Below are 16,826 nucleotides of genomic sequence, written 5' to 3' on the forward strand. Positions count from 1 at the left end.
ATTTCAAAACTTTTTTCTAGATTTAAGGTGTTATACACTTAAAAATATTTTGGCATCAACTTATTAAAGGACATTCAAAAATACAAATAAAAATTGTTAGAAAGTGTTACTGCTGAAAAGTAAATAATCAACTATTTATCTTTTTTAAATCTTCTAATTAAATTTAAAATTTTTATTTTTTCCAAAAATAGAATTATAATGTGCTTTAATTAACAAATTATTGGACTGTGTTTAGAGATCTAGCAGTATACTTTTGTTAAAGATATTTATTTAGCCAGTTGAGCATGTCCTTTCTTGCTTCTTCAATGTAAGGTTTATCTTGAGGGTTCATATCTTCTCTCTTGCGATGTACAAAACCGTGAGTTTGTCCAGGGTAAATTTTAACTCTGTAATCAACTTTACAGTGTTGTTTTAGTTTCTGCTCCAGTAAGGTGATCTGTAACAGAACATCCTTCCATTAGTGACACTGATTTAACCTATTATTTTTACCAGTTCTCAGCTTGCCCATAATTTAGTTTCCTGAAAGATGTGATGTATCCTTATCTCAATGCCTTCTTTAGTAATATCACACTTGGGCCAGACTAGATTTGTTACCCCAATTGTATTTTTATGGGCTCTTTTCTTCTAGTAAGAGGAGAAACCATAGCTGAACTATGATTGTACAAAATTACACAAAATGTATAGGTAAGTGGAATAGCATCTTCAAAGGTCTCTGCAAAGATAAAAACACTTGTTTCGTGATGTGGGGCTTACTACCATGGAGTAGCCAAGTTGGTAGCAAGCACTACAGCAAGTAGTGGAGACTGGACCGAGAAATGGGACAAAACTGGAATCGCTCTGAATTTGTGTTTGGGCAGATGGAAGTCGCACAGATTCAAAGCTTGTGAGTCTAACCTGCTCCTATGATTTTTAATGGAAAAAATAATTAACAGTGGATGCAAGCCTGCAGCATGTCTTCCTTTTGGCTCCTACAGAGGCTACACAGCACCCTCCTGCTATGAATCTATACACTTTAAAAGAAAAAATCTATATTTTGATCTGGAAAATATTGAGCAATGTGCCTATATAAGTGTTCTGGTTCAAATGGATCTGAAATGTTACAAAAAAAGCTTGCAGAATTTTAGTGTTGTTGAACCAAAGCCTGGGCCAAGCTTAAGCCTTGAACTTTAGCCTACATGGAATCCAGATCTGTGTCTAATTTAGGGTAACCAGATGTCCCGATTTTATAAGGACAGTCCCGATTTTGGGGTCTTTTTCTTATATAGGCTCCTATTAACCCTCACCCCCATCCCTATTTTTCACACTTGCTGTCTGGCCATTCTAGTCTAGTTACTAACAATGCCTTTAGATGAAAAACACAGATAGAACAGGGCGGGACTGGCAGCAGTGGGTAGGAGGACCTGAGCCCACCCTACTCTACTGAGTCCCAGCCCAGAGCCCTAAAAGTGGAGGAGGGTTCTGCCGCTTGGTCAGTGGGATACAACTGAAACATGCTTACTCATGCTCCAGTGACAAAAATGGACTAAAAAGTCTAGTTTTTCTAGGCTACTTCCTACCCCAGGTGCAGGGCTCTGTAGTCCCAGGGTATTCCATCATCTTGGGATACAGGGCTGACAGCAGTCCTGGCAACTTCTATCATGAGTTGGTCTCTTCTGAGGGTAGAGCGCAGCACAGTGTTGATTCAGCTCTGGTGTTCTGCAGCTGGTTGGAAACCTCTGCCTCCTTCCATGGCTCCAGCCGAACTGAGCTGCTGGGCCCTCCTTCTACACTTCCTTCCACTCCCCTCTGCTTCAGGTACCAAGGGATTGGCCCAGCTTTGTCTGCCAAGGGGAGTGTAGTGGTCCCTGGATCTTAGGCTTAGAGAGAGGCCACTCTGCCTCACTACAGGGTTCATAATCAGCCCCTCTGTTTTCTTTTCGCACATCTCTCAGCTTTGTCAATGAAACTACACTAGTTAGTTTTCCCTTCCAGGGAAGAAGAGGGAAAACCTAGGAATGAGCTGTCCCTCTGCAACTGTTGACCCCTGTTGCACCACTTCAGGGTGTTGACCTAATGTTGACTGTTTGCAATGTCATTTTGATTAAGGAGGGTTTCATCTCCTGAGCCTGCTGAATGCCTTCCTTTTGATTCCGTCTACGGCTACTCGCCTCTCTCCTACCATGACCCCCTTATTTTATAAAATCTATAGTTAGAGATGGGAAACATTGACAGTATGCCTTTAAATAATTTGTGAGAACAATAACAGGCATTTTTATATCCTTTTTAAGAGGCAAGAAAGATACTAATTAATTTTCTAATTTCTCTTAACAAAATGTGATCATATGAAATAAATGTTTAAAAAGCAATGAGGATATAAATGTGTTTGATGGTAAACTTACTTGTTCAAGAGGGATGTAATCATCATTTTCACCAAAAATGAAGAATGTGGGGTGGAGCAAACTGTATCTATCCTCAAAGTACTTAATTATTCCTAGAAAAATTAAATACATTTCAAATGTTTATAGTGAGCAATTTAAAATGGTTAACACTAAATCAAAACATGAAAGTTACAGATGGAGATATAGGATCTGAACTTCCTGTCTTCCAGCTCTGGGGAAGGGAGGCTCCAGATCCAGTGTCTTGGCCCAGCTCTATAACTGGTCTACCTGGACCTGCACTGGCAAAAAAACAACAACACGTTTTTCCCCATCAGTGCAGTTCCACTAGTAGCAACAATGGACAAGTCTGTGTTGTAGACAAGCATTTTTACCACCGTGTTGTCTAACCTTGGTTTGGATGGCTATCCTGCAACTTCCATCATTAATATCCCTGCTGGAGCTGTACTGGTGGGGAATTACTCACCTGGCTTTTGCCAAGGTAGACATACACTGCAACACTGAACCCAAAGATCTGTGGGAACATCTGATTCAGGTCCTGTTCAAAATCCATACTTAACAGCTTGGGTCAATCTTTTGTGAAAATTGTATGTATTACATTGAGACTTGAGTGTGTGCCTGGCATTTTGCCCCACTGAAAAAGCCTTCAGATCTAGTTTTGACACAGACCAAATGGTTGAGACACAATTGTGCTGAATGTGATGTGCCTTTATCATCAGTTAGAAATGGTATAAGAATCAGCATGTTGTCGCAGACTATACAAAGTTGATTTCACATTTTTTTCTGTTATGAAACCTTCATAGATCTAGGGCTACAAAGATACATATAAGCTTCATAATTATATATACATGTATGATTTCAATTTAAATATATTCAGAAATATTAATGCAAATCACTAGGCAATCTATAATGTATTTGTATTTTACTATTTATTTACATTTAAAGAACAATAAAAACACAGGAAAAAGCTCTACGTGCTCTGACAATTAATTTGATATACATTCACAAGTGATGACCACAGAGCAACAAAAATAATCGTATGGAATTAATTAATTAACTTGGCTGACCAGGAAATCAAAGCAGCAAAATGACCTTTTAAGGCCTCCAGGAACTTTCCCCATAATCCACAGCACATAAATTAAATTGCCATGGATTATATACAGTAATAGTTAAACTAGATGCTATATTGTGAGTCAGCTCAAGTTTACATGCATTTTAAACTTACCATATATGGCCACCCCAGTTTTTTAATTCAGGATTTTTCAGCATCAAGTGATGTACAGCCATTCCACCCCAGCAAAAATCCAATGACACCGATTTTCTTTGCATTACATTGCTTCTTTAGATACTTCAAGACAACATCAGCTTCCCTAACCACATGTAAAGAAAGGTGAATTAAGGGATCTAATAGCACTCCCTGGAAAACTAAAAAGAAAATACAATTGGTTTATAAAATAGTCATTTCTAATTTTGTTTAGGTTTTTAGTATGTTCTTGGAACACAACAATTCCAGAATGTAAACTGCAGTTTTGAAACATGAGTTGGCAACTATATGAAATACATGAATATTTAATGGAATTAGTTCATCCTAGAGAATAAAACAGCATAATGCACGAATAACATATGGAATATGTAATGAGGTGCAATCAGAACAATCTTTTACTTTACATATATTAGTGGTTAGAATTTTAATTGATTCTATACATACAAATACAGTTGGACAAAGGACCAGATTTCTTACTTTATCAATTAACATTAATAAAATTTTAGTGAAGCCCATTTAAGAAAATACCATTTATGACCAAATTATTAAAAATGATAGCTTGAACTGTTTCAAGGGAAGTAAACATTGCATGAAGTCAATAAATTTTTAAAATGCTTAATGAAATTCAGCAGTTAATTAATAGGTGTAAATGGTGAAGTGCAGTTAGGTGTAAATGGTAAAAAAACAAGTTTAAGTGACTAGTAGAGTGGGAGAGTATTGTAACTTACACTGATCTGGGACTTCATGGGTGTGAAATACAAATGTAAGTTACACCAACTTGGTAGTCTTTCGTGACCCTAGGAAGCATGAGGGTAGTGTGACCTAAGTTAAAGTAGTAGAAGCCTGCTTTATCTTGCCTCCTTTTGATAGGGTTCTCCGCCTCCTTTCCTTCGATGGCTTCATCTCCACTTCTGACGTATAAATTATAGTTGTTTTGCACACCTGCTAAATGTCACTACTTTGCCATTGACTCCACTATTTACATAATTACTAATCTGACCCACAGATTTCCATGGGATTTGTGTTTTCTTACTCCAAGCTGCATCTGGTCCATCATGTTTTAGGACTTGATCCTGGAGCCCTTACTAGGGCAAATCTCCTATCAATGAAAGCCATGTATACATGCAGTCGACTAAATATGCATCTTACCTGTCTACCTTGCTGGCATCTCGAGTTTTCATCCAAGTCATAAAGGTAGACCAGTCATCAGAAGGTTCCCAAGGTTTTTGTCCCACAAAGAAGTCTGGGCAGATGGCTCTATATGAAAAGTAGAACAATTTTTAGGTCCATGGAATAGCAATAAGGAATAATTATGGAACAGTCTGTGTATTTTAATGAAAAAAGAACAGGAAAACTTGTGACACCTTAGAGACTAACAAATTTATTTCAGCATAAGCTTTCGTGGGCTACAGCTCACTTCTTCAGATGCATAGAATGGAACATACAGACAGGAGCTATTTATACATACAGAGAACATGAAAAGGTGGAAGTATGCATGTATGTATAAATATCTCCTGTCTGTGTTCCATTCTATGCATTCGAAGAAGTGAGCAGTAGCCCATGAAAGCTTATGCTGAAATAAATTTGTTAGTCTCTAAGGTTTACTTTGACCTATTAGACTTTTTTAATTAAGGAATCTGATGAGCTATCAACTGTTATTAAAATACCCTAAGAACTGATGATCAGTTTTGCAGATATTCTGCAATTCACAAGAATATACATTTGAGCTTTAAGTATTGTTAACATAATATTGTGGGAATGACTGTATGTTTTTACTATATTTCTGAATACAGTACTCTTATAGGGCTTTGAGTCAGCACTTCATACTTAGGCAAAATTCCATTTTTCTTCACTAGGACTTTTGCCATTATAAATAATGCTAATTAGGACCAACAAGTACAAAGCTGTTTAAAAGAAACTACAGATATTTTAAATAATATCTCAGAAACTTGAAAAATCAGATATTTGTTTTTGCTTTCCTTCTTTCTGCATCTACACGCTAGCTAATTATTGTAAGTAGGGCTGCCAGGCAATTAAAAAAATTAATTGTGTCAATTATCAGAGGGGTAGCCGTGTTAGTCTCGATCTGTAAAAGCAGCAAAGAGTCCTGTGGCACCTCATAGACTAACAGATGTATTGGAGCATGAGCTTTCATGGGTGAATACCCACTTCGTTGGATGCATGCTTTTAAAAAATTAATTGCGATTAATCGTACTGTTAATAATATAATACCATTTATTAAAAAGTTTTGGATATTTCTACATTTTCATATATTGATTTAATTACAACACAGAATACAAAGTGTATAGTGCTCACTTTATATTTATTATAAATATTTGCACTGTAAAAAACAAAAGAAATAGTATTTTTCAATTCACCTAATACAGGAACTATCATGAAAGTTGAACTTACAAGTGTAGAATTATGCACAAAAAATAACTGCATTCATAAATAAAACAATGTAAAACTTCAGAGCCTACAAGTTTACTCAGTCCTACTTCTTATTTAGCCAATCACTCAGACAAACAAGTTTGTTTACATTTGCAGGCAAAAATACTGCCTGCTTCTTGCTCACAATGTCACCTGAAAGTGAGAACACGTATTCACATGGCACTGTTGTAGCCAGTGTTACAAGATACTTATGTGCCAGATGCACTAAAGAGTCATATATCTCTTCATGCTTCAACCACTGTTCCAGAGGACATGCATCCATGCTGATAACGGGTTCTGCTCGATAACCATCCAAAGCAGTGTGGACTGACGCCTGTTCATTTTCATCATCTGAGTCAGATGCCATCAGCAGAAAAGTTGATTGTCTTTTTTGGTGGTCGGGTTCTGTAGTTTCCATATCCAAGTGGTGCTCTTTTAAAACTTCTGAAAGTATGCTCTACCCCTTATCCCTCTCAGATTTTGGAAGACACTTCAGACTCCAAACCTTTGGTCGAGTGATGTAGCATCTTTAGAAATCTCACATTGGTATCTTTTTTTGTGTTTTGCAAATCTGCAATGAAAGTATTTCTAAACAAACAACATGTGCTGGGTCATCATCTGAGACTGCTATAACATGAAATATATTGCAGAATGCAGGTAAAACCAAATAGAAGACATACAATTCTCCCCCCAAGGAGTTTAGTCACAAATGTATTTAATGCATTATTTTTTTAATGGTGTCATCAGCATGAAAGTATGTCCTCTGGAACAGTGGCCAAAGCATAAAGGGGCTATGAATGTTTAGCCTATCTGGCATGTAAATACCTTGCAATGTCGGCTTCAAAAGGCCATGTGAATGCCTGTTCTCACTGTCAGGTGACATGTAAATAAGAAGCTGGCAGCATTATCTCCAGTAAATGTACACAAACTTGTTTGTCTCTAACGATTGGCTGAACAAGAAGTAGGACTGAGTGGGCTTGTAGGATCTAAGTTTTTACCTTGTTTTGTTTTGAATGCAGTTATTTAACAAAAAAAATCTAATTTGTAAGTTGCATTTATATGATAAAGAGCAGTGGTGGGCAACTTGCAGCCACGGGCCACATGCAACCTGTCAGGGTAATTCGCTGGCAGGCCGCCAGACAGTTTGTTTTACATTTGCATGGCCCACCACCAGCTCCAGTGGCTGTGGTTCACCCTTCCCAGCCAATGGGAGCTGCAGGAAGTGCAGCCAGCATGTCCCTGCAGCCTGCATCGATTCCTGTAGCTCCCATTGGCCAGGAATGGCGAACCACGGCCAGTGGGAGCTGTGGGTGGCTGTGCAAATGTAAACTAACTGTCTGGCGGCCCGCCAGGGATTACCCTAGCAGGCCACAGGTTGCCAGCCATGATAAAGAGATATTGCACTACAGTACTTGTATGAGGTAAACTGAAAAATACTATTTCTTTTGGTTTGCCATTTTTACAGTGCAAATATTTGTAGTAAAAGTAATAATATAAGTGAGTACTATCAACTTGTATACTGTGTTGTAATTGAAATCAATATATTTAAAAATGTAGAAAAACATCAAATGTAATACATTTCAATTGGTATTCTACTGTTTTTAACAGTGCAATTAAAACTATGATTAATCGTGATTAATTTATTTAATCGTGATTAATTTTTTTTGAGGTTAATCACATGAGTTAACTGCAATTAATTGACAGCCCTAATTGTAAGGTTACTCACTACTGATCAGCTACTTGCGCTGTTTTAAAATTATGACATATGTCTTTAGAAAAAACACATGCTAGCAAAGTCTTTGAAATTCTTCATACATGTGTGGCCTTAAAAAAAACAGCTGAGAAGATTTTGGCCTAGCAACTTTGACAATGTCTCTTAGGAAAAAAACATTAATATTGCTACATGTATCCATTAGCTGCAAGCATATCAGCCATGTATCTGGTATTTGGGAGTTGCCATCCAATATATCTTGAATCACAATCACAGCTTTTCCCGTGCTGATGGATGGTTTGCAAACATACGCCTTGATGTGCTCAACTTGCACTTCATGCCCAAGGCCCCCATACTCAAACCTGTCTCCAATGTCACATGGGCAAGGTCTCGCTTCATTGGCCATCTGGGATACAAACATGGAAAGGACTAAAGATATTAACCTATTAATATTTAAGTACACACGCAGAAAATGTCTGAATACACTGTGGTGATGGCATTGCAAAACATGGAATCTATTAATAATGTTAAGCATATCATTGATTTTAGGCATGAACTTCTAATACCTGTTAAACAGCAGAGTTTTTGCTGTATTTCACATAAAGCTTTAATTTGTTTACTTAGCATATATGCCTGTGGGTGCAGGGAACCCAGTTTTTTTTATTTGTGTTTGCACAGCACCTAGGTTAATGGAGTCCTGGTCCATGACTACGGTTCCTAGGTGCTTGTTAATACAAATAATAAAACAATAAAAAAATTAAGAGTAATATCACCCTAGATAAGATCATCACAAACTGCTGTTATAATAAAGTTTTTTTTTCCTTCTTTTCTGTGATGTACTCAGGAACTCATAGTATAGATTAATCTAGTAGTTTTAACGTTTGATATGTGACACAGTGCTTTGGAAGTGAATAATCTTTTATGAGCAAGTAAAGATACATACATAGTTTGGATTAAACTTAAGACATTTTTATGGCAAGAGTTAAAGCTTTCTAAAACATTCTGTAATGGGCCCTTTCGTTTAAAGAAGTTGCACTGCTAAAGCAACTTCAATCCCAGGTGCTACAGGTACTTTGAAGAAAGGTGTTTATTTTATATATGGAATGTGATCAATAAGAACATACCTAACAAATATTTCACAAACTTTTTACGAGGTATTTGTTACATATTATAGAAGTGATGCATTCTACCAATATGGTAAAAAGCTTGTGTGACATGAAAATCTTCAAGGTGAACAAAAATTTTGTAAGAATGAAGTGACCACACGGCCTGGTTAACTGCTAATTAGCCATTATACAAAGAGAGGTCAGCGTATACAAGTGACTCAAACAGATTAAAGAGAACGGAGCCGATACAGAGGTTTAGACAGCTGTTTTGTCTTACTATGTCATTAAGCTAATGGCTACATTCTTCTATTGTCGGACCAACCAAATGAATCAAATGACTTTATATTGCTGCAGAATGTTTCAAGTGATCCATATAAATCACTGCATTGTGGACTGAATAGTTTACAAACTATTAAACAATGGGGAGACATTTTATATAAAATTTTGTAGGAACTTTAAAATGGACATGTTGCAAAGTCATAATAGCACTGATAAAGAACATGCTGCCTAGTACATAAAAGTAGATGTGTAAAGTTGACTACACTAAGTATGCTCACGGAAACCATCCTGTGGAGGCAGGCTGCTGACCAGACCCTGGTATAGGATGGTCTAAATACTTGTCTGTCCAAATGCAAAACTAAGGACAAAAAAGTCTGCATACCCATATGACCAGATGATTTACACAAATTGGTATGGCCCAAGAGGTTTTGTACCTATGGACTTCAAATTCCAGTAACAGAAACCACAAGCAGTGAACAATTCCAAGAGCAAAAACCACAGCATTTGTTCTGTCTTTGGATGGTGAGAAGGCACAAAACTTGTATTCTGATAGACCACTTCAAAACTTAGTAAGAAGTATCAGTTGTATGTTCAATTCACATCAACTTTTCAAATGGAGAAATTCATTGGATTAACTCAACTCTTCATCAGAAACATGCTCTTCTGCTCATAGCAAGGGGGTGTATGGGTAGGGGAAGTGCGGGGGCCTCACCTTTGCTCTGCCCTGCCCCAATTCCACCACCTGCACTAAGGCCCCCCCCCCCGCCTCTTCTCTGCCTCCTCCCCTGAGCACTCTGTGACCCCACTCCTCCCCCTCTCTCCCGGAGCACTGGCAAACAGCTGTTCAGCAGCAGGGGAAGCACTGGGAGGGAGTGGGAGGAGTGGGAATGCAGCATGCTGGAGGAGGAGATAGAGAACAGCTGGAAGAGGGGGGAGCTTGGCTGCCACTGAGTGCAGGACAGAGGTGGGGGCGAAGAAGAGCTGGTGGGGCCTTGGACTGCAGCCAAAGAAGAGCGGACTGGGCCAGGGCCCCTTTGGAGCCTGGGACTGGCGCCATGGCACCAGTGATGGCATTGTAAACCCGGTACTGCCTGTCAGAGTTGGCAGCAACAAGGGCCAGGTTCAGTATCTAGGGGTTCCTTTTCAATAACACAATGCAAAACTGGCTCGAGCCCCCGCCCAGTGACCTGGGGCAATTATATACCAACCCCCGTGTGCCTCTAAGAGGCAATACTTCCCCTCTCGCAAACACAGAGTCTGAGTGTAGCAAAAGCCTTTTAATAAAGGAGGGAAACAAAGTGGCATTATGTTGGAGAAACACCACAAACAGGATTCATAACACAAGCCATGAGCAAAAGACCCACCTCAAGTAAGTTTGGCAGTGTCCTTTTCCCCTCAGGGTCTTAAGTCCAGCAACCCAAAAGTCATCCAACTCACAGATGCTGTCCTTGGTCAGTGCAGCCCCAGAAATCAGAAGTTCATCTGCAGAGTTCACCTTCCAGCATGGGTGGAAGGTGGGGAAGTGTGGAGGCACCTTACACTTTCTGCTACCCAGGCCCTCAACAGCTGATTGCCATGCCTCTCTGTGGGGATCTGCTCCAGTCCTCTCTGCTTGCCATGCCTCTCCGCTAGCCATACCTCTCTACCAGCCAGCCACATTTCTCCTCTAGCCACTCACCAATATGTCTTCAGCCCCCCCAACCAACCCATCCAGCTTTCAGTGATTTCATCTCTTAGTAGGGAAGCCTCACAGCTAATGCACCTGGATAGCCTTCTTACATCAGAACCACTAGCTCAGAGTAGGTCTAATGTGTAAACCTAGGTGTCAGTGATTTCAGCTCTGCAGCATCTAACAAAACACTTAATTGAATCTAAATTAGCTCTATTATTACACAGTGGAGAGAGGAAGGGTCAACACAGCATTTAAGCCCCTCAGGCAAGGACCAATACTGAACACAACCCCACTACTAGTCCTCAACTCACTGGGCTGCGGAACCCATGTCCACTTAGTTGAGGGTGAGTCCCTCAGTCATAAAATGCCAAGTACAGTTCTTCTGTCCTTGATTCACATAACCAGGATAACAACCCTTTCTTACTCCTGCCCCAATAACAAAGAGACTGGGGATCCCACAGCAGCCAAAGTGACCATTTGGGCAAGCAATCCCATATGCTAGGCAGGAAGGGTATTCCCAAACAAAAGAGCTCAGCCCCTGAAGTTCTTTTCCACAGCTCACCACCAGGGTTTTAACAAATGTCTTAGTGACATGTCAAAAACACCTTTTAGCCTAGGGAAGGCATATACTAAGTGTGACAGGAGACTAACATGCTAAATCACACACCTCTACCATGCCTACATCTATCTACATGGGGGGGGGGGGAAGAGTTACAGAATGAGGTTGTGAGGACTGAAATCAGTTCAGGATTTCTTTGGTTTGTTTGGCCTGAGTCACTGAAAAAGTTGCCCATGTTCCGCAGCGTTTTCTGAAAAACAACTTACCCCACATACAATGTATTAGATGTATATAAAGCAACTCAAAGTGAAAAGAAATTAGAGCAAAGCCTACACAAAACCTTTTTTTCATCTGAAATATCTCAATCTCCATTTCATTTCCCTGTGTCATGGTGCTGCAGCTCTCTGAGTTTGTCTTTAAACAGTAAATCGTATGTACTTTGGAACTTTTCCCTCCATCTAAAATTGTAGATTAGATTAAATACTAACCTTTGGTGTCTTGTACTTGGCTGAGCAGTTGATTCACTTCTGTTGCTGTTTAAAAATACAGCAATTCTTTTCTTTGAGGGTAATTTATTAAAAACTGTCTAACTTCAGGAAGACGGAACAAGGCTGTTCAGGAAGACTGAAAAAGTCCCGACAATTAAGTTGTTTGGCATTCATCCTGACCCTGGTCTTGTATTGCCAGATCTTAGTTAATGAATCACAATATTATTTGCGGGACTTAACCGGGTGTGTACTCAGTTATCTTACTTTTTCATTTTAAACAAAGGCTGTGCTGGTTCTAGGTTTAATTTTTGGCTTAGTCACAAGATTGACATGTTCTGTAATACAGTGTACAATCCATACACCATTCTCTAAATATATGGCCTGATTTTTCTTTTATTTACTTGATGTAACTGTTGAATTGAGGAGAGATGCTTCCTGATTTACACTAGAGTAACTGAAGGCAAAATAAGACTAATAGAGATATATCTATTTCCCTCCTGGATAAAAATGTGTGGGAGTGGTGTCCATAAGTCCTCACTGTACCACATACAGATGCACTATGACACTATACATAGATTGTATCATTTCCCATGTATGAAAAGGCAGTGAAAATTATCTGAAGACTTGGGGAGAGGGCCACAATCCTCACAGTGGGAAGAGGCCCCTGACACACACCAGCAGTAAGTAGAAAATGCCTCTGAGCAAACAGGGGAGGGGCAACTGAGCAGGTAGCTTCTCTTACCAGCTTCACTGGCTTTTCTCAACTGTGGTAGCACATCAAACTCCTCCTTGCTTCCAAGGCCCCTACCTCATGCAATCTCTGACTTGGTCTCTTCAAGTCCCTCCCTCCCGCCTTTCCAATTAGGATGAAAGAAAATAGGGCTTGAAAGAAAGATACTGTGACACACTACACCCGGTGGAGCACCCTGTAACCCACATATTCATCGTTTGTATATAATTGTGATGTTGCATATAAAGCATGCCATGTGAGGTATCATGGGAAAGGTTATGAACTGCAGAACCCACTGTTCCATCTAAATATTGTATATCATTAATGCATATAAAGTTATGATAATTGTGTTGTATGGTTGCCACTAAAATATGCTGTGGATTTGAGAAGTGCCCAGATACTAGCTCCCCAAAGATAATAACTGGAGGGTAACCAATGCCCGAGTGGGTGTTGAACAACCATCAACAGCTATTGTCCAGCAAGGGAGTTACAAGTCAATAATTCACTTGCACAAGGCCTCACCAGGGGAGTTGCTCAGCCTTGCCTGGTGACTCAGCAATGCTCACCAGACATTCCTTGACTTATGTTCTCCAAGCACGTGGACTAAGCATATAAAACAGAACACAGAGGGCACAGACTTGGTACTGTCTTGTCTCCCCCACTTATGCTGAAAGCAACAAGAATGCTGGAGCTGAAGAGACTGGTCCCCTCTCTAAGAGAGAAAAGCTGCATATGAAAGACTGTAACCAAATGGCAGTGTCAGGTTGGGTCAGAAAAACTGCTTAATCCAGATGTTACCCCATCTAATAGGGCTGAGCGTTTAGATTCCATGCTTATATTTTATTTTGGTAACCACTCTGACTTTTTTGCCTATCACTTACAATTTATCTTTTGTAATCAATAAACTTATTTTAATAAGCAGTGTTTGCCTGAAGTGCATGGTAAATCTGCTCTGGTTTACAAAGGCTGGTGTATACGCTTTAATGCCATGGCTTATGAAGCCATACACAGGCACCCTGGACAGTAGTAAGGAGCAGTTCAACTATAGGCTGAGCAAGTGCAGAATGGTGGTGGAGTGAGCTTTTGGATGTTTGAAAGCGCACTGACACAGTTTGCTGACTCGGTTAGATCTCAGTACAACCAATATTCCAATTGTAATTGCTGCTTGTTGTGTGCTTCACAATATCTGGGAGAGTAAGGGGGAGACTTTTATGGCGAGGTGGGAGGTTGAGGCAACTCGCCTGGCTGCCAATTTTGCACAGCCAGACAACAGGGCTATTAGAAGAGCACAGCAGGGCGCACTGTGCATCAGAGAAGCTTTGAAAGCCAGTTTCATGACTGGCCAGAGTACGGTGTGACAGTTGTGTTTGTTTCTCTTGAATTTACCCACACCCTATATATATGAAAAGAAATAAAGTCAAAATTGTTTAAAAACTCTTCATTATTATTTGAGGCACAATGCATTGAGAGAAATTAGAAGGTAGACTGCAGGGGAGACGGGGGGTCACGGGGGTGGAGGAGGAGGGAAGGACAAGTCCAGAAACCAAATCAAAAGTTCACATATGCCAGCTTTCTGGTGCTTGGGTGATCCTCGGGGGTTGAGTGTGTGGGTCCCTGTAGCCTCCCCTCTCGTGTTCTTGGGCATCTGGGTGAGGAGGCTATGGAACTTGGGGAGGAGGGAGTTTGATTATACAGGGGCTGCAGCGGAAGTCTGTGGTCTTGCTGCCTTTCCCACATGAGATCCACCACACAGTGGAGCATGTCAGTTTACTCCCCCATGAGCTTGACCGTAGCATCTTGCCTGTTTTCATCGCGCGCCTCTCTCCTCTCTTCATGTTCCTGTAATGCTTTATGGGACTCTGCAATTGTTTGCCTCCATGCATTCAGCTGGGCACTATCAGTGCAGGAGGACTGCATGAGCTCAGCGAACATGTCCTCCTGAGTTAGTTTTTTCTGCCTTCTAATCTGGACCAGCCTCTGGGACGGAGGAGATAGGGGCCACATGAAACATTTGCAGTTTGCTGAGAGAAGAGAAAAAGGGAGGGTATTATTTTAAAAAATACATTGCCGAGACAAAGGGGGCACTTTTGTATGAGTAAACCATCACCCACGGCCGGGCAACAGAATTTCATCTAGGGGCACACGGGGTTCTGCTTCCTCTACATTCATTTCAATGCTTTCAAACTGCTGGGCCCCCCTTTCCCACAGCAAGCAATGCCTGATGGGTTTGCCATACAAAGGAGGGCCTTTTTTTGGAACTTAGTTTCTGCCATAACAGACTCATCTCCCCAGCATGCGATGAGATCCAGTACCTCCTGTCTGGACCATGCTGGAGCTCATCTGGAATCTTGGACTGTGTGATCTCTTGTGATGGCGGACTATGCTGATGGTCACCTGTGCTGCTGGTGACCAAACAGGAAATGAAATTAATAAATTCCCAGGGTTTTCCTGCCCACCCGGCTAGTGCATTGGAGTTGAGAATGTTGTCCAGAGCAGTCACAAGGAAGCATTCTGGGATAGCTCCCGGAGGCCAATAATGTTGAATTGCATCCACAATACCTTTAACCCAGCATTGCAATCTCAATTTAAGCGCTATTCCACTTGCCAAAGAGGGGTACAGAAATCAAAGAGCCCTTTAAATCGAAAAAAAAACGTTTGGTCATGTGGACGGAATTTTTTTTTCCCCAAAATAACTCGGATAATTCCGAAATAACAGGCTAGTGTAGACCAGGCCTGAGTGGTAACAACACCTGGAGGAGTTTGCTTCTTGTACCATCAAGGCTTTGTGAGAGACAACCCAGAATAGTGAGAAAAAGGCTGATATATATACATATACTGATTGCCCTTTCCCTTATACTTTGTCTGTCTTGTTTATTTGGACTGTAAACTCTTTGAGTGTGCAACTGGAAGCATGCTTCCCAGCCTGGGTAGACAGAAACACCCCAGCTCTACTTGAGCTAGCATGCTAAAAATATCAGTGGATGTTGCAGCACAGGCAGCAGATCAGACTAGCCACCCAAGTACAAGCCTACCCAACCCCCGAGGTCCAAGTTTGGGTGGCTAGCTCATGATACCACCTGTGCCACAACATCCACACTGCTATTTTTAGTTCTCTAGCTTGAATAGATCTAGTACATGTCTACCTACCTGGGCTGGGAGGCACTCTGCCAGCTGTAGTGTAGACATACCCTTTGGGCAAGGAGTGTCTGTCTAAATATGAAGCGTAAATAGCACAATACATTTCAGTAGTCGGGGGTCACCAATGTTGTCAGAGTTGGCTGTGTGCATGTGCTCTTTGTGTGCTGTCCTAGTTCTGCGCAGACAGATGGCACAGCAGACCTCAATCGAACTGCCCAATGACCACAAGACCTGGTTTAGTAGCGAAGGCACCCGGCCAGGTTTATTGTTGACGAAGCACAGTAATAGCACCTGGCAGACTCTACAAGGCTACTAAGACATGTATGCCCATGACAATGGACGCAGCTCAGTTAATGGCGGGACTCCGCTGCCCCCAGGCTGGACGAAGGGTTAAAGCAAGGTATTCCAACATTTATAGACTGAGACAAACCATCTAGTATAAACAGCTTATGCATCACCTTATGCATTTCATGACGTTTGTTACCTCCCCTTGCATTTTCCTTCTGATGTTTCAGACAAAACACTCCTGTTTACCACCTGTCTGTACTTTCACTCCTAATGGTTCAGACAAAATATCACTAATCACTTTTCTCAAATAATTTTATTGTGTGCTAGGTTGGGGGTGTTCTTGTGCTGGCCTGTTGAAATGTGTTTACATATTCAGGATGTTTTAGTAATGCTAGCAATATTGGTACCAAGTTCCTGTACCAGACACTGGCTTGAAGGTAATCCTCTGCTTTTGACAGGGCCTGACTATTGCTCATAGCATAACTTCTGCTGACTTTGGTTCAGGCCTCAGGCCTTGCACCAGGCCCTGCACCAGGCCCATGCATCAGACTTTCTTTCTACTACATTGTGCTATTTTCACTTGCCGCCTAGATGCTACTGTACTCAAAATAATAAATAAAAATACACAGTATGAGGCACTGATCCTGCAAGGGGGTCCGTTGCTCTTGAAATGACTGAGGTATGGTCCATGCAAATGGATCTCTTTGCAGCACTCAGTTTTAAAAAAGAAAAAAATGGAAAGCAGGAAGGGAAAAAAGGAAAGAAAAACTAGAACAACCAACAATA

At 40.7% G+C, this 16,826-nt stretch overlaps 1 protein-coding gene across 1 annotated transcript; it reads right to left on the bottom strand.

Moving 5' to 3' along the window:
• Positions 1-206: 206 nt before the first annotated feature.
• LOC115644941 (carboxymethylenebutenolidase homolog) lies at positions 207-12,023 on the bottom strand. Its single transcript, XM_030549375.1, is given in 9 exon segments — positions 207-436; positions 2,379-2,470; positions 3,601-3,622; positions 3,624-3,677; positions 3,679-3,745; positions 4,789-4,896; positions 7,973-8,033; positions 8,036-8,186; positions 11,885-12,023. Coding segments are annotated over 8 exon segments (735 nt in total). The 5' UTR covers positions 11,885-12,023; the 3' UTR covers positions 207-256.
• Between the last annotated feature and the right edge of the window lie 4,803 nt (positions 12,024-16,826).

The sequence above is a fragment of the Gopherus evgoodei genome, chromosome 2 (genome assembly GCF_007399415.2).
Source record: "Gopherus evgoodei ecotype Sinaloan lineage chromosome 2, rGopEvg1_v1.p, whole genome shotgun sequence".
NCBI lineage: Eukaryota > Metazoa > Chordata > Testudines > Testudinidae > Gopherus > Gopherus evgoodei.